Source organism: Rhipicephalus microplus, chromosome 1, assembly GCF_043290135.1.
Source record: "Rhipicephalus microplus isolate Deutch F79 chromosome 1, USDA_Rmic, whole genome shotgun sequence".
Taxonomy (NCBI): domain Eukaryota; kingdom Metazoa; phylum Arthropoda; class Arachnida; order Ixodida; family Ixodidae; genus Rhipicephalus; species Rhipicephalus microplus.
The window spans coordinates 15,583,103-15,601,231 of NC_134700.1; the positions used below are offsets into that span (position 1 = coordinate 15,583,103).

An 18,129-nucleotide genomic window follows, 5' to 3' on the forward strand; every position below is an offset into this window, starting at 1 on the left:
CAAGAACAATACACAGAATTCATATAAATAACACTCAACAACATTTAAAAACTCAATAACAATCAATAGCTTAATAACTCTCAATAACCATTCGCGTACATGGACGAACCCAAACTGACTGTGGCCGAGTCCGAATTCTTCTCTAGCCCTAGCCGCTAGCCCTAAGCCATTATGGCATCAATAATAGAATGTTCTTACATCTGGTCGCATCGCAAGTTGTTGCTCATTGCTATGTTGACGTCTAGTCAAAATCACCGTTGTCGACGGACTTCTCCACTTCTTTGCGGTCAACGTCAGTTGCTCCCACCACCTGAACTGCACGTCCTCATCGCTAGTGTCCCGGTCCTCGTCGTATTCTCGGGCTCAGTTAGGCTCCGCTTAACTCGTCAACTTCGTCTTGACTATGGTGTGGGTCACATACTTTCTGTCTCGAAGCAGAGGAGCTGTATTCCACCCCGGAACAGCTGTGACAGGTTGCGGAAAGTCCAAGCAGCCTTACTCGATTCTTCTGATATCGACAAACGCTCCCTAAACTTCTTCGCCGACAGCCTCAGTATATGGCGGTTCTACGGCTTTTGTCACGAAAGCGATGCTGACCTTCTGTCTTTGCTGTTCGAAGCCCCAACGCACAGTGCCAACTCATTTTCTGAGATTTTAGGGGCGAAGCTACTCATGGAGTGGCTTGTGCGTAACCTGTGGCAAATACCCGCATACCAGTGGCACATACCCGCTTGTGCATATGTTACGAAAAAGGTAGCATCGTATCGTTATCACACTCTCGGTGTTGACAAAGCACTAACACCAGAAATGTCGTTCATACTCTCGTTTAGTCCTTGGATTGTCTGTGGATGGCGGTATTTGTTTATGATAAATATGTAATAAAAAGAAGCTAGATGGCGGTACTTGAAGTGTTCACTAGATGGGCGGACGGACGGACAGACAGACGAACGGACGAATGGGTGCACACACGAACGGTCGCAAATATGGACGAACGGAAGCACGGACGGATTGACGGACACTTTGCCTCACTTTTCATCATTCATTTCGTAGATATGCTGTGAATTTTTTTCTTCAAGGCTCGGGTCGCGTGCCACGAGGCTTTCTTCGACCAATCTCTTGCTTCTACGTCGCTGGTGCGCGTGCCCTCGGGTGACTCTTTTCTCCTCATGCACTGTTGCCGCGGTTCCACGTTCGGCATGCGCGTCAAGCCTCTCCTTTACTTATCACAGTGATGATGATGACGATGCCTGCTGCCAGCTCTAGTCCAAGTTTTTTGGATTGACAAGACTCTGCTTTGTGGGGTCCAGTGTGCTGTTGCCCATGTCGACAGATTGCTCATTGAGTATTGCAACTTTGTGAGAAGTGCCTTGTACTCTCCCAGCAGGTGCTTGAACTCATTCATTACCTCTACTTGCTGTCCTGAGCCTCAAACGGTGTTGCATGCCACAACATCTGGCTGTTGCTTAAACAGGCCTCCAAGGCAACTGACATCTTTCATTGGATCTGGAGCATCCTCTTTGTCAGCTTTGGCAAATGGGACAAGCTGTGGCTCGATGCCTATAGCCCATCCTTCCAAAGCAATGTGCAAGGCAATGCCAGTGGCTGTAAGAAAGGTCTTTTTAAGCACATTATCTTGGCACAGGTCAGGCAGTAAAAAAAAAATTTTTGACCTTGGGAACCGCTATCGCACTCCATTCTGCTTTGGTAGCCACAGGCCTCTGGGACCAGCCTGATATTAGGTGAAATTTTTGCATTTCACATTTATTTTTAACATGAACGTGTTTTATCGTCACCACCACGGCTCCGTTGACGTACTTCCGTCAAGGAAGTGATTCTAAAGAATATATACTAAGAGATTGCAAAGAAAAAAACCTGAAGAGAAGCATCTGTCGCGTGGAATCGAACCAGCAACTTATCAATTCTCAATGTGTGACGCTAACCACTACGCCACAAAGTGTACATTGTCTGGAGTGCTAACGGCAAGCTATTTTTATACACCATAACCGATTTGGCAGTCCTCAGAGCTTCGAAGCACTTGCGCGTTTTCGTTATCACTGGCAGGTTGGCCCGATAGGCTTGCGTTGGGCGCACTCTAAAGGTCGTTGTTTGCACGAAGGGCTGCCTCCACGAAGCGTGCTCTCTCTCACGTGCGCTTATCAGACTCCTAATTTTGGAGAGGACTAAGGTCACTTCGCACTCTGCCACGGCTGCGTTTGTGAAAGGCACACGACACATGAAGCGGGAAGAATTGGGACAGTCGTCCGCTCTCATTCTGTGTATATTGAGCGCTCGTTCCGCGCGTCTTTCTTTCTGTTTGAACAGCGCGCTTTATGTGTCGAACTGTGACAGTTGTTAGTCCACACTTGTGTTGTGTATGCTGATTTCGTGCATGTTTTCTGCTTCAGGCGTGCACTGCAAGCTTCGAGCTACTTACCGTTCCTAACCCGACTTTGCGATTTGTTGCTGTTGCTGAAACAATGCACAACAAACACTCAACTACCTCTGCAAAGACACGTTTCAATTTTGTGTTATAGTGATTCTTATATAGGGGGATCAGCCACGTGTTCTTTCCCCCAAGAGCACGCTAGACCTAGTGTCATCGAGCAAGGCACAGTATGTCGTGCTGCCAGTTTGAACGTTCAAAAGTGGCTTCGCTCCTTCTTCTCTCTGGCTGCAGATTCAAATCGCATAGTGAAATTTCTGTAGGCACCCGTTTCCTGAGCACTGCGCCTGGTAGTTTCCAGTTGGCCGCACTGGACAGCATGGTCTTGGCACGGTCTACGTACACAGTTGCTTGCAATGTGGCCGACACTGCCACATTGTCAGCAAACAAATTGGTTTGATGCTTACTGAGGTTGAATTTCCGCTGGTCGTTAACACGTTGGTACGCTGACAGATTGGGCCTGAATTATGGGCTTCTGGTCTCAGTGGTATGACGGTTGCTGTGCTGTGTGGTGGAAGGGCCACGTGCACCCAGTTGTCCAACTGGCATTTGGCGCAGTGATGACAGCTGTGGAGCACTAGGGCACTGCCATTTGCATCAGGCATGCTGTGTGACAAATATGCCAAGCTACGCGCGACTTGATTTGTTTTAGGTGGCGGAGGTCAATATTGTAGCTAGTGCCGCGCTCGCTTTATCAGGCCATCAGCTGCATATCACGCCATGGACCTCACACTTGAGAAGGTAGACCCCACTGTAAAACCCAGTTGTAAGACCCCAAGTCTTACAGCGGGTCAGCGGGGGTGCATCTGGCCCAGCACTCTGTCGACTTGGACGTTGTCAGCAACACCCTCTCCAGTTCAATCATAGAACTAGGAGATAACATGTATAAATTCTTTCAAACTCCCCTTGGGGTGTTGGATACATACCTCCCTCTCTTTCAACCGCTCTTTTTCATCGGAGGACGCAAATTCTCATTGGAAAGCTGTGATAAAGGCATCCCCTGTATCGAAGGGACTCTCGAAACGATATTACAACTTTGCGCTGCCGTTAAGCAATGCGGTGACATTGTGCTTAGCTTGGTCCTTTACAGATATCATCATCATCATCATAATAGCACGTTATGTTGGGCTAGTTAGTACATATTAAGTTGAAAGACGTGGCACAAGGTTGCCAATGAGAAGAATGAGAAGAGACAGAAAGAGTGCCATACGCGCTTTTTCTGTCTCTTCTTGTTCTTCTCATTGGCAACATTGCACCACATATTTCATCATCATCATCATCATCATCAGGCTGACTGTTCGCGCTGCAGGACAAAGGCATCTCCGATGTTACAACAGTCAACTCGGTCCCACAAACTTCGTAATCTCATCTGCCCATCTAACTTTCTGTCCCCCCTTCACCACTTGCGTTCTCTGGGAATCTAGTCTGTGATCTTTAATGACCAGAAGTTGTCTTCCCTTTGCGCTAAGTGCTTTTCCCATAACCTTTTCTTCCTCTTGATTTCGACTGTGATGTCCTTAACACTTGTTGGTTTTCTGATACACTCTGCTCTCTTCTTATCCCTTAGGGTTTCACCTATCATTTTTCTCTCTATTGCTCGCTGCATCGTCCTCAACTTAAGTTTAACCCTCTTTACAGAAACGCCCTTGATCAAATAAAAGTTGTACATTTTTCTGAGAAATCTCTTCTGCGTCAGCACATTCTGGACGCCCATGAACCTTGGCATTGTTGTTGCAATAGGGGATGACACCGTTGCCGGCAATTGTGTAGCCGGCGTTTAAACAAAGGCCGGTTGGCACTCGTTGCTTAGGGGCACCACGGGAGTTACGCAGCTTGAATGCTATTTGCTTGCATTCAATAGCCAATACATTCGTCCGCCACAGGATACTAAGCTGCACGAATTCGGCTCCTTCCCAGATAAGCTTCCACATGTCATGCTTGTTAGGTGCCACTCCCTGTTCTTGTGACTATTCTCGTCCCAGCACAACCCCGTCTCATGCATAGACGCTGCCGACACAGGTCAGGCGTACACAGTTGCCAACGCGCCCACGGGGCACCACGTACACCTATCACTACCTCAGTTCCCACAAAGCTTCTCGTACTGGCTTATAGGCTCTCAGTATGGCAGAGCTCAAATTATAAGTCAAATTCTTCTACCATTCAAAGTTGTTTCCACTTCCTTTCAACCAAAAAGAACTTCAGTTGCACATGTTTTGTTAAAAAATATTGTGCAGGTTAGTTGGGTCATGACAAATATGCGTTGTAGTGTGTGTACATACTATTCAAATCAAATTTGAAGTGATTCAAACCAAATCACTATTTGCTTCGAACCTAAGTTTTGTGCGCTTTTTTCTCTGTCTCATGCTCTAATTATGCATGTAATGGTTATGGTGCTTGACCGTTGACCGAAAGGAATGAAGTCCTAGCTATGGCAACCACTTTTCGTTGCAGGCAAAATGCTGCAGCCCTTCACTATGGCATCTCTCATAATTGCAATGGGGTTTTTTAATGTATGAGAACACCAAGAATGGTTGCTAGAAATATTAATCCCCAAACATTGTTCACTTGGTGATCTCTAATGCAGCAGAGTAGAGTATCTGTAAGGTTTTAGGGGCGAAACTCCTTATGGCGTGGCTTGTGCGTCCCTCGTACTACGTAACAACCAGTGGCACATACCCGAAATAGGTATAACATTTGACCTCCAAGGTGGTGCCGGTGAGAGATTTCTTCTGTGTGTTGTTTAACAATAAAAAATAATACTCAATGTACATGCCAATGGCTGTTAATGGGGAATGAGAGACAGGATCATTCGGCTTTTAGTCAACGCGCACGCTGCGATCCCCATTAGCAGCCATTGGCATGTACATTGAGCACTATCGGACAAGAAAGGGTTGCTACATTATACTCGCTGGGTGTATATAACCTCCTTAGTTTTAGGAAGGTTTAGCGAGCGTTGAGCCGCATGACCATGAATACAATGAACTTGTATATACCATGAATGAATTCGAGGTGGTTAAAGGGGGGAAGCAGATACGAAGCGCAAGCCGCAAGAAATTAAAAGCTGAATCCACCTGTCTCTCATTTCACATTAGCAGCCACTGGCATGTACATTGAGCACTATCTGACAGGAAAAGGTTGCTACGTTATACTCGCTGGGCGTAACCTCCTTGGTTTTAGAAAGGTTTAGCGAGCATTGGGCCGCAGTGCCATGAATACAGTGAACTAGTATATACCATGAACTCAAGGTGGTTGAAGGTGGGAAGTAGACCCGAAGCGCAAGCCGTAAGAAAGTGTGCGTGTGCCACCTCTCGTTTAGTCCTTGGAATGTCCACTGAATGGCGGTGCTTCTATATGGGGAATATATGATAAAAAGATGCGAGATGGTGGGACTTGGAGTGTTGAATAGATGGACGAACGGACACACAGACAGATGCATGTATGGACGCTTGAACGGACGCAGGGGCGGATGCATGAACGAACGCAGGGACGGGCGCACCAGGCGCATGGACGGTCACACAGACGGACGCATGGACGGACGAATGCTTCGCCCCACTCTCCATCATTCACTCCGTGTATATGCTGCTATTTTTTTCGAATGATGACACCTAACCTGGCATATTTGTTTATGTGAGAAGATTTACCATAACAATTGGAGGCTGGTTCGTGGATCAGTATTTCATTCCAGGCATTATCATATCGTACATAAGAGCATCTTTTTAGGCAAAATGAGTTGTCAATTAGTCAACAAATTAAAGTGCACATAGGGGATCTAGTGTATGAAAACATTGATTATATTTCACAAATCAGTGGCATTTGTGCCACTAAGATCGATGATGTTTAGATGAGGTTGTCAGTCCGAGTTGGACGTCAATCTAGTTTTTGTAAGTTTGTTTTAAGTGCCCTTTACATAGTCTAACGTAATGTTGATGCATGCGCATGCTTTTCAGAGCGATGGGTAATGCTAGTGGATGCGCAACAGTCTAAACTGTCCGGCATTCAGTGGTGTACCCTGCCTGCACAAAATGTGACAAGCTGCATTTCATGCCGGTGATGTTACCCAGACGCCACTGTGCCTGCGTCTCTTTGTGACAAAGGGTGCACACAAATGCGCATGGGTCAAGGTGACCTAGCATGGCGCACAAGGAAAGGTGCACGGTGTTCAGTTTTCTTGTCAGCGTCACAACATGGCATCACCAAATTTTATATATATCTTTTTCTGGGTGAAGGGGCCAGTCAAGCTGTGACATGCTAATTTTTTTTCTTTGCGTCTAACCTCGTATACAATGTGTTTTTATGTACTTGTCATGTGGCTGAATAAACTCAACTTCACCATTTATCGGCCAACATAGTGTTCATTTCACCAACTTCAGCCGCCGCTTGCCGATAACTCTAAGTCGGGCGATAAAAGGTTGATTTGAGTTTATGTAACAGTGCGACAAACACATAAAAACCCATTGTATACATGGCTAGGTGCAAAGAGAAAAAATCTGCGTGTCACAGCTTGACTGACTTGTCACCCAGAAAAAAATATGTATAAAATTCAAAATTACAAAGTATTACAGGCAGCGGAAAGGGACTATAGAAAAAGAATGTGCATGTGGCCCATGACAGCAAATAATAAAATAGCAACTCTGAAAACATATAAATATATTCTTAACAGGAATCGTTCAACATTCATGAGAGCAACACAATCAGCACATCCAGTTTAATATAAAAGTTTTAGACAATATACGCAGGTTATCGCTTGTTAATTTCCATTTGTTCATATCACTTGGAAGACAGTAATGTGGCGATTCATATTCATAGTTTGTGCTAAGAGATGGTACATGCCAAGTACCCGTATACCGAGTGACTCGACTGGCAAGATTAGGTTGAAAGGATGCCAAAGTGGTCCTTCTCAGAGCCATTAACCTTCTTCTGCAGAGGTTGTCTCGCAAGCACGTCGGAGCACGTCGTCAGGCTGTGCTCATCCTTTACGTACGACTACTGCTTCAGTGACAGTTGCCGTGTGACCAGTGTAGTGTTGCTGGGCAGAGCCTCTGTGCTGTGACATCGCTGAAGTGTCTAAGTATACAGATGGTGCCCACTGTTACTTACTAGCATGGAGGAGCTGGATAGAGGCCCATTCTCATTCTCTTTGAATCTGCAAGTTGACTTGTTTGGATCAGGTGCACCTCTTGCTCGGGTGTCCCCAATACTTGTTTAGTTTAGGGAAGTTGCCTGGTAATATCATCATCATCGTCATCAGCCTGACTACGTCCACTGCAGGACAAAGGCCTCTCCCACGTTCCACCAGTTAACCCGGTCCTGTGCTTGCTGCTGCCAATTTATACCCGCAAACTTCTTAACCTCATGTGCCCACCTAACCTTCTGTCTCCCCCTAACCCGCTTGCCTTCCCTGGTATTATATGTCCTACAAAAGTGGGCAGTTAGCTGAGGCATTAGTAGCAGGGGTTGCTTTTGAATGGGAGCAACGAAGCCGTAGTGGTTAAAAGCCAGAGTCTCTTTCTTGGTCTTGTGAGCTTTGTGACTAGCTACAGTTGATAATATTGAAATTAACTGGATGCACTGCAGCAGGATGCCGAGATGGAGGAAGGTGAGCTGAGCGACAGCCAGCAGCCCCTATGGCCTCCCCTCGAGGGCAGCACGGAGCCCGTGGAGGACGTCCTGCCTCTGCTCACCAGCTCCCTCTGGTAGGTCACAACAAACACTCCTCTTATATATGCAGCATATTTGCTGACACGGGAGCTCCTTTCTCATCATATTAAGGCCCCGCCGCGGTGGTCTAGTGGCTAAGGTACTCGGCTGCTGACCCGCAGGTCGCGGGTTCAAATCCCGGCTGCGGCGGCTGCATTTCCGATGGAGGCGGAAATGTTGTAGGCCCGTGTGCTCAGATTTGGGCGCACGTTAAAGAACCCCAGGTGGTCGAAATTTCCGGAGCCCTCCACTACGGCGTCTCTCATAATCAAATGGTGGTTTTGGGACGTTAAACCCCACATATCAATCAATCAATCATCATATTAAGCCGTCTTCACTGCTGCTGGGGATTAATATGTTTAGGAAAGTTGTTCGTGTCGCCTCCTTCAAATACCACTTTTTATATCTGCATTTCTTCAAGAAAGACCTGCAAAGAGAAGATGAAATTATCTCACTCAGACTGGTTTTGTCCATCTGGTGCCACATGCTGCATCCACCATGGGGGTTACATGGCTCAGTCCAAAGGTCACGGGTCGCATCTCAATTGATTGATTGATTGATTGATATGTGGGGTTTAACGTCCCAAAACCACCATATGATTATGAGAGACGCCGTAGTGAAGGTCTCCGGAAATTTCGACCACCTGGGGTTCTTTAACGTGCGCCCAAATCTGAGCACAGCATCTCAATTGAGGTCCAATGGTAAAGGCTTGTGTAGCGCGCAATGTCGGTGCACATTAAAGGTTTGAATTTCCAGGGCCCTCTATTGCAACATCTCTATTATGCTTTTGGGATGTAAAGTCCCAGATAATGTTAGAGTGGAACACCTTTATAAGAAACACTGATATAAAAGACGAATGGATATAAGAGACACCAGTGTGCCTACAGTAAAGTACGGGTTGATAGGAAAATGCATTCAAGGTTCCCTGTTTATAAGAGACATCTTGTATAAAAGACAAGAAGTGCTGCCCAGAGCATGCCTCTTATAAAGGGTATTATGTCGTATGCTGGCAGGGTGTCTGCCAACCTCGAAATAATTTTATGATGGTTTTTTGATGCATGCCATAAGAAAGGCACAGCATACTTAGTTACGCCTAAATAAGTGACGTAAGCGGCAAGAGCACATTGTCGGAAGCGTCCCATCACTCCTGTTCAGCGTATGTACAGCCGTCTGTATCTACTCATGCCTTTTATTATTATTATTATTATTATTATTATTATTATTATTATTATTATTATTGGTGCTGCAACAGCATCATCCTCAGCTACACACTTATTCCTGGTGGCGCGTGTTTCAAGGGTAGCACTTGGGTAACTTCAGCTAAATTTTTCATTTCAGAAAACTTCTTCACAAAGCAAAAATCGTAATGCGCAAGTTCTGCAATCCTCGTAAAGGTGCTCATAAATTCTTAGCAGAGCTTCTAACACAAGTGCTGGCAAATTATAAAAAAGCTTCGAAGTTGTTTCCCCATTTTTTTGCAGGTTTTGCATGTTAACAGCATCAAGAATCTGGACAGTTAGAATGACACCACTGGAAAATTACCCCTTCTTGGTGTGTGAAACTTTGCAGAGAGATAGAAAAATGCCTGTGGAAACCAAATATGTCAGTTTTAAAAATGAAATTTTTTGTCTCTTCTCGGTCCCAAAAACCAGTCTGCCCCCTTGAAGGAATTAATTATACTAATCATTTTATTATTATCTGTAGGTCTGAGATGTAACCTCAGCTGTTTTTATTTATTGCATTTGCTGCCTTTCGGTAACATGTACTGACTACTAGGCTATTAAATAATTGAATGCTTTTCCAAGTTCTGAACCCTTGACAAGTGTGTCATTTAGCATCAGTTCTTTAACACTTTTTCTGCAAAATGTGAGAAACTCACAATTACTCTATCTTTTTCCACGTAACATTAGGCTTGGTCTTTTCATGCTGCTCAGAAGCACTACAAGACTATGAACATTTTGTTTTTTGTAGCCAGGCATTCATTTTATTCTCCTGTTGTTTAAAGTTAGCCCAATTTAAAAATCAGTGAAAAGCTTTTTTTCTTATCCTTTTTGTGCACTCATGTATGCGACTGACTCTTGTTCTTTCTTTCAGCCTGAGTGTCTGTGAAAGAAGAAATAAATTGTTATACCGCTCATCTGATGTCTTAGCTCGAGTTATGTAATTGCAAATCATCATTTCTGGTCTTTAACTAATGTTGTCGAAATTGTGTCCACTGTTGCTCTGTTCTAATCTGATGTTTGAGCATTAATTAACTCTACATTTGTGAGGCTTACTGAATAAATATGTAGGCAAATTATCAGTGATGTCGGAAAATTGACTCCTTTTTCACTGTGTTGTCGGTAGGTTTGTGATTGATTCCAGGGTGTTTGTGCCGGTGCTGAATATATGTGAGGTATTTTAAAACTCTGCCACATTTACTCACTTGAGGTCTGCAACATGTTAACGAATGATTGTGGTTTGGAATTGCCAGGCTTGTGCGAATGTTGTAAACTGTACCCATAAACGAATTAGGTTTTATGCTTCTTAGTGTTCTTGAGGACGCATAATCTAGTCAATCTGGCGCCGCAGAAAAAAGAACTTTGACAGTTGCCCGTTCATAGATATGTTTGAGATGGGCTGCAGAACCGATAATGTATGAAATAACTGTGATTTTATAATTGGAAGGTGGTTCTCTGCAGTGCCATGTGGTTCAGAAGGCCTTCAGCAATGCTAACGAGTTTACGCTTTCACCCTGTATCATGTCATACCAACAACCCCAAATAGTGAACCCCCATTCAAGGATGAATAGAAAGATGAACATGCCACCTACTAGAGAATAAAAAATGTACTAAGCTTGTGTGAATAGTGAATTCTAGGTTCGTAGCGAAAGCCATTTAGATGAATAATTTCAAATCAAATAGGAACAGTATAAATTGCATGGAATACAGAAAAAATGGGCATGCTTGTCAAGATCTAACTGACCTTCACTACTTTTTTTTATTTATTCGATTAATGCCTGTGCAAATGACAGCTCTTGACTTTTAGTAGAATGCAAGTTTACCAGTAAAATATGTCAAGTTTTAAAATTTACTATATTTAGAGCATACGAGCTGGTATAACAAGCTTTTAATCTTGATAATGATGTATCGATGTGATGGTACCATCCACTTAACCTTGAGGTGATGTTTTGCGGTAGTGCAGATTTCTCCTGGGCAGGTGTTTTCACAGCTTACACCCTTCACATCAGTGAAACCACCCTTGCAAAAGGTTACATGTGGACTAATATACACCTATTCATTCATTTCGAATACATACTTTGAAATTTTCATTAATATTTTAAATCCAAATCGAAGGGAATCGGGATACTGTAATATTTGTTTGAATATTCGAAGCATTTGAATATTCAAACAAGCCTAATAAGACTCTTTGGCACCCAGCCTTGTCTGTGCAGATTGTCATTTTTGCAGTTGAGCATACTGTGGGCATTTAGTATACCCATCCTCTTCACCTGTACATTATCATCATTATCATGTGTTGCTCATGCATCCTCTTTGTTGTCGCGTCGCATCATCATCTTGGTTCATCCAAACCAAGACTTCATACGTGGTGGAGCGTGCTGATAGATCCCCCGCCGTCCTCTCGACAACTCTACCCCCTGGAGCTACGTACAGGTCGCCGCTTGGGCCAGGTGTCCGGAAATGTGTCGCACCAAGATGAGGTCGGTGCTGCAGCCGTTCCCACTCCACCACCGCGTGCCGCACCTTCTCACGTCATCAACAGCCTCCAGCGTGAGCCCCATCTCTTCGCTGGTATGGGCGGGGAAGATGTGGAGGAATGGCTGGACGACTTCGAACGTTTCGGCGCTGCTATCTGGTGGGATAACACCTACAAACTCGCTCACGTCTCATTCTACCTCACAGGTGTCGTGAAGACGTGGTCAACCACTTCATCGACATCCCCGACTGGTTAGCCTTCAAAGATCAGCTTCGCCATGTCTTTGGCACACCGGCTGTTTGTTCGGCTCTCGCAAAGAAAGCTCTTGCGACTCGGAAACAGCACATCGGGGAGTATACATCCTACATCAAGGATGTACTTTCACTTTGCCGCCGGGTTGACACACCAATGACAGAGTCAGACAAGGTACGCCAGCTTCTTAAGGGGATTGCACCTGTCGCATTTAATGCCCTTGCAATCCAGAATGCGGCTACCGTTGTTGACGTTGCGACAACCTGTCAGCGCCTCGAAGAACTTGAAGCTATGCGCTTACAACCGGACAGTGATGCGGCCCGTATTACAGCGGATCCAAATCTACGAGACACGATAAGGGTGATTATACGCGAAAAATTAGAATCAATGGGATACACACTACCTTCAGTTTATCTCATTCAGTCTTCTTCAATGTCATTGCGGGATGTAATCAGGGAGGAGCTCACGTCCATGACCCACATGGCCTACCTGCAGCCCACTGTCGCCTGTACTCTCCCATCGTTCCCGCATACCGCCGCCGCGGCACCAGGCACCGTCAGCTGTACGTCCCCGCCACGAACATACCGGTCGGTTGCTGCCGCACCTCCCACAAGCTTTCCCAGGAGCTTTCCATCACCACCCCCTCAGCCATCATCTGTCCCTCTCACTGCTCTCTCTCCCGGTGCAGTTAGCGCAAGCTACTACCCTCCTTATCGATCGACTCGCCCTACGTGCTATTATTGCGGCTATCGTGGTCACATTTCACGCTTTTGCCGCAAGCGCCAGCAAGACGAGCGTCGAGGGTACGACATACGCGAACGGTACTGTACCGCAGGAGCCTTGTACCAGGGCCGCCGTTATTCGTCACTGCCGCGTCGGTCTCCATCTCCGCCAGCATCAGGTGAAGTGCGGAGTAGTCATCGATCAACCCGACGCTGTACATCATCGCCCTATCGTCGCTCCTCTTCTCCTCTTCAGCCTGCTTCTCTCGCTTCTTATCGGCGTCCAGAAAACTAAGCGATGCAGTTTTTGGAGGACAAACTGCATTCCAACACAGGACTCCTATTCCTCCAGCGTGCCCTTACAATATGATTGCGGTCACCGTTGAGAAAGTGGACGTTGATGCTTTGGTGGACACTGGGGCTGCGTTTTCTGTTATTCATGCTGATTTGTGTGCCCATCTTCGAAAAGTCACGACGCCTTATGAAGGACCAACACTGGTTACAGCCCAGGGAACAATGATTCGCCCTTCCGCTCTGTGTACTGCCCGTGTGCTAATTGATGAAATTCTTCATCATATAGAATTTTCTCTGCTGTCCCCGTGCTCCCACGAACTCATTTTAGGCTGAGACTTTCCTCTGCTTCCGCGGCTATTTGTTGTGCACAACGTGTCGTCCACCTTACTGACACGGACCACTTGCTCAACGACGAAACCTACAGGTCACTTCGACTCATCGCTGCTGTAGACATCAAATTACCACCACACGAACATCAATTAGTCACAGTTTTGTCCAACGACATCGACTCCGGTGACATTTTGGTCACTCCGTCACCCCGTAGCCTTAATAAAGGCAAAGCTCTCACATCAGGTGTGGCTCGCTTCAACAATTGATCAACTGTCCTCGCTGCTACGAACACCACACCAGATAAAATTTTACTGCCACGGGGCACTACTGTCACCTGCATTGGCGATCTGGAGCCTGTGTGCGTTGTGCCTTTTACGCTTGTCTCCTCAAAAGGCCATCCTGCAGATCATGCTGCTTCCTTGGCCTTTACAGCAGCCATCAACAAAGACTTGACAGACTCAGAGAAGCAGCAGCTGCTTGATTTGTTGGAAAAGCATGCAATCTCCTTTGAAGTTCATTCATCCACCCGGGGCCAGACAGCCGCTACAGCACATCATATTGTCACGGTACAACGCGAATAAAACACAGATACACCTTGGGACGACGAAAGCAGCGTGTCCTCAGCAGCTGAGCCACAAGATCGTCTTCTTCGGCCTCGAGAGAAGCTAGAGGCCCACTACTTCGTGCCCCCTAAATTCCCCATCATCTTTATCGTCCACATGTAAACGCGCGTCATTTGCTTCTCTCTCAAAGAGCATCGCCCCGATGCGCAGTCTGTAATGCAGTTTTTTTTCTAAAGTAAAGTATCATGCAATCACTCGCTGATGTAGGGTTTCATGCGGACTACGTGAACGAGTTCAGGATGGTGCTGGTGACGCCTTGTACTATACGAACAGTCGGGAACAACTTCGGAAGTCACATCGCTCAGTCGTCGCACAACTAGGTACGGTCCAAAGTATCTTCTTAAGAGTTTTTCGGAAAGTCTTCGTTTTCGTATGGGCGTCCAAACCCATACTTTGTCGCCAGGTTGGTAGACGACTGTTCTGCGGTGAGCATTGTGGCGGCCTGCATCGTAGTCTTGCTGCTGGCTTATCCGTAAACGTGCAAGTTGCCTAGCTTCTTCTGCGCGTTCCGTAAACGTGTCGGCATCCGGGACGATGTCGTCGCCTTCGTGCGGTAACATTGCATTTAACATGGTTCGTACTTCCCGTCCATGAACGAGGCTGAAAGGTGTCATGCGGGTCGTTTCTTGCTTGGCCGTGTTGTATGCAAACGTTATGTAAGGCAAGATTGTATCCCAATTTTTGTGTTCAACGTCAACGTACATCGAAAGCATGTCTTCAATGGTTTTGTTTAGACGCTCTGTCAGCCCGTTCGTTTGTGGGTGGTATGCGGTGGTCTTACGATGCGTTGTTCCACTCAGCATCAAAACATGGTCCAAAAGAGCTGCTGTAAATGCGCTTCCTCTGTCTGTGTTTACGACGGTTGGTGCACCATGCCTCAGTACAATATTCTCGATAAAAAATCTTGCCACCTCCGCTGCTGTACCTCTCTGGATAGCCTTTGTCTCGGCATAACGGGTCAAATAATCTGTCGCGACGATAACCCATCGGTTGTCTGCAGTAGAAGTAGGGAGTGGGCCCAAAATGTCCATGCCGATCTGGTGGAATGGAGTCATTGGGACCTGTATGGGTTGCAAGAGGCCAGCTAATTTAGTTGGCGGTGACTTGCGTCGCTGGCAGTCGAGGCAGGTACGAACGTGGTGCTTCACGGCTGTGGTTAGTCTTGGCCAGTAATACCTTTGCTGTACCCTGGCCAACGTTCTTATGTAACCCAAGTGGCCAGAGGTAACCTCGTTGTGGCATGCTTTCAGTACTTCGGTGCGAAGGGCTGCTGGGATGACGAGCAGATAGGCAGATCCCGTCGACGAAAAATTTCTTTTATAGAGTACTCCGCCACGTAAACAAAATGATGACAACGCTCTTACGAAAACTCTTGGCGCCTTCCGAGATCTGCCATCCAAGTAAGTAATTAAGCCAAGCAACTCAGCGTCGTCTCGTTGTTGCTGCGCAATGGTGGTCGTGTCGAGGACACCGAGAAATGATGTTTCCTCCTCCTCGGGTAGGGTTGCCGACTCAATGGGTGAACGGGACAAACAGTCGGCGTCCATATGTCGCTTCCCTGACTTATGTACGACTGCCATGTCGAATTCCTGCTGCCTAAGACTCCAACGTGCTAATCGGCCGGTAGGGTCTTTAAGATTAGTTAACCACAGTGAGTAGGGGTCGCTAATTACTTTGAAGGGGCGGCCATATAAATACGAACGAAATTTCGTAACCGCCCATACCATGGCAAGACATTCCTTCTCAGTCGTGGAGTAATTAGCCTCAGCACATGTTAACGTTCTGCTTGCGTAAGCGATTACCCTTTCTGCGCCCTCTTGCTGCTGCACAAGCACAGCTCCCAGACCAACATTGCTAGCATCGGTGTGAAGCATCGTAGGGGCTCTCTCGTCGAAGTGGGCAAGGACTTGGGGTGTTTGTAGTCGCTGGCGAAGATCGTTAAAAGCAGCTTCCTCTTCGTTATTCTACTCAAAGGTGACGTCTTCTCTTGTGAGGCGAGTTAGCGGTGATGCTATGCGTGCGAAGTCCGCGATAAATCGTCGATAATATGCGCAGAGGCCGAGAAAGCGCCTGACAGCCTTTATATCGGTCGGCATAGGGAACTGTTCTACGGCTGCATTTTTTTTCGGGATCGGGACGAATACCAGCTTGACTGACGACATGACCAAAAAATCGCAGCTCTTCGTAGCAAAAGTGGCACTTCTCAGGCTTCAACATCAGACCCGCGGACTATATGGCTCGTAAGACCACCTCAAGTCTTTCAAGGTGCTCGTCAAACGTCGCAGAAAACACTATGACATCGTCCAGATATACTAAGCATGTTTTCCACTTCAACCCAGAAAGCACGGTATCCATGAGTCTTTGAAAGGTAGCAGGGGCTGAGCACAAACCGAATGGCAAGACCTTAAATTCATATAACCCATCTGGTGTCACAAAAGCGGTCTTCTCGCGGTCTCTCGAGTCCACCTCGATTTGCCAGTATCCACTCCGCAAGTCCATTGAAGAGAAGTATCGAGCATGTTGAAGTCTGTCGAGAGAGTCGTCTATACGCGGTAGTGGATATACGTCTTTCTTGGTCACCTGATTTAGCTTGCGGTAAGTCACACAGAAGTGCAGGCTGCCGTCCTTTTTCTTAACGAGGACTACAGGCGACGCCCAGCGGCTCTGTGAAGGCTGAGTGACGTCATCTTCAAGCATTCTGTCTACCTGCTGTTGTATCGCTTCACATTCTTTTGGAGCCATGCGATAAGGGTTCTGGTGAATAGGCCTCGCCGTTTCCTCGGTAATTATTCGATGCCTGGTTAGAGGCGTGCGGCCAACTCTTGATGTTGTTGAAAAACAGTCTTGAAATTTGGCTAGTAGCTCAAGGAGTCTGTGTCGGTCGTCTTTCGGCAAAGTAATGCTAACGTCCAGAACAGGCGCTGAATCAAAATTTAGCGATACTTCGACTACCGCCAAGCAGCCTTCGGCATCTACGACATCGTCGAAGCAAGCGACAGCCGTGCCTTCAGGAAGACGCCAGCGCTCAGCACTAAAATTGGTCAGCAGCAAGTCCGTGCGTCCAGCAGCAACTCTGACGATACCTCGTGCGACAGAAATACCGTGGGTGAAGAGCAGCGAGCTTATTCGGTCTGCAACTCCTTCGGCGTCAAACTGAGCAGCGGCGGCCACAGAAACAAGCGTGCATGACCTCGGAGGGAGAACCACATCGTCATCAGTAAGACGCAGTTGGTTTCGTCGCGCCTCTGGAGAATCGGGTAAGCCCGAACTGTGGCAAAACGTAATCAAGCTTGCTGGTATGTTGATGACGGCACCGTATTCCCGTAAAAAGTACATGCCAAGAATTACGTCTCTGCAGCATGCGGTGATAACGACGAACGACGCAGTAAAAGGAAAACGTCCGATGTCAATTCTTGCGGTACATCTTCCCGAGGGCATCAATAACTGGCCTCCTGCTGTTCTTATATGTGGGCCCGTCCACAGCGTCTTCACTTTTCTGAGGCTGTCGACGAGGTCCTGACTGATAATGGAAAAGTCGGCACCAGTGTCAACTAAAGCTGTTACTTTCTGGCCGTCGAGAAGAACACTAAGGTCAGCAGTCCCAATTTCATCGTTTTCACGCCTTATCGGCTGTATGGCGTCGTGCTGTGGGGGCTTTTTGTCGTCATCTTTATGGCCTGCAACCTTGCCCCCGGAGGTCGCCGCTCTCAGTTTCCCCGGCGCGGGCTAGGTGACCTTCTTGTATTAAAGTCCGCATAGGTGCGGCGGTGCGATAAAGGCGAACGCGCGGGGCACGGAGATCGGGACTGACGTCTCGGACCAGGAGGGTGAGCAGGCATTGCCTTCTCTGCAGTGGTAGAGCCGTCCTCAAAGTGGGAAAGGGCTCCATAGAAAGAGGTGTCGTCACGGCGCGGAGTGTATTCGTCGTTGGCACGTCGACCGCCAAACCAAGGTCGATGAGGACGGAATGAATCACCTCGATGCCAGCAATGACGGGCAATATGTCCTGCACCTCCGCAGTGAAAGCATAGTGGATGTCGGTCCACTGTGCGCCATGCATCTGTTTTCCGGG

The 18,129-nt window shown here is 47.0% G+C and overlaps 1 protein-coding gene across 4 annotated transcripts in view; it reads left to right on the plus strand.

Moving 5' to 3' along the window:
- LOC119178056 (uncharacterized) overlaps positions 1-18,129 on the plus strand; it is a 697,593-nt gene that overhangs the window by 548,056 nt on the left and 131,408 nt on the right. For 3 of the 4 annotated variants that reach the window (XM_075887516.1, XM_075887508.1, XM_075887495.1), the window contains one exon: positions 8,018-8,136. In XM_075887516.1, the coding sequence (XP_075743631.1) occupies positions 8,018-8,136 (119 nt within the window). The remainder of the gene's footprint in view (positions 1-8,017; positions 8,137-18,129) is intronic. The other variant, XM_075887501.1, reaches the window with a different exon arrangement.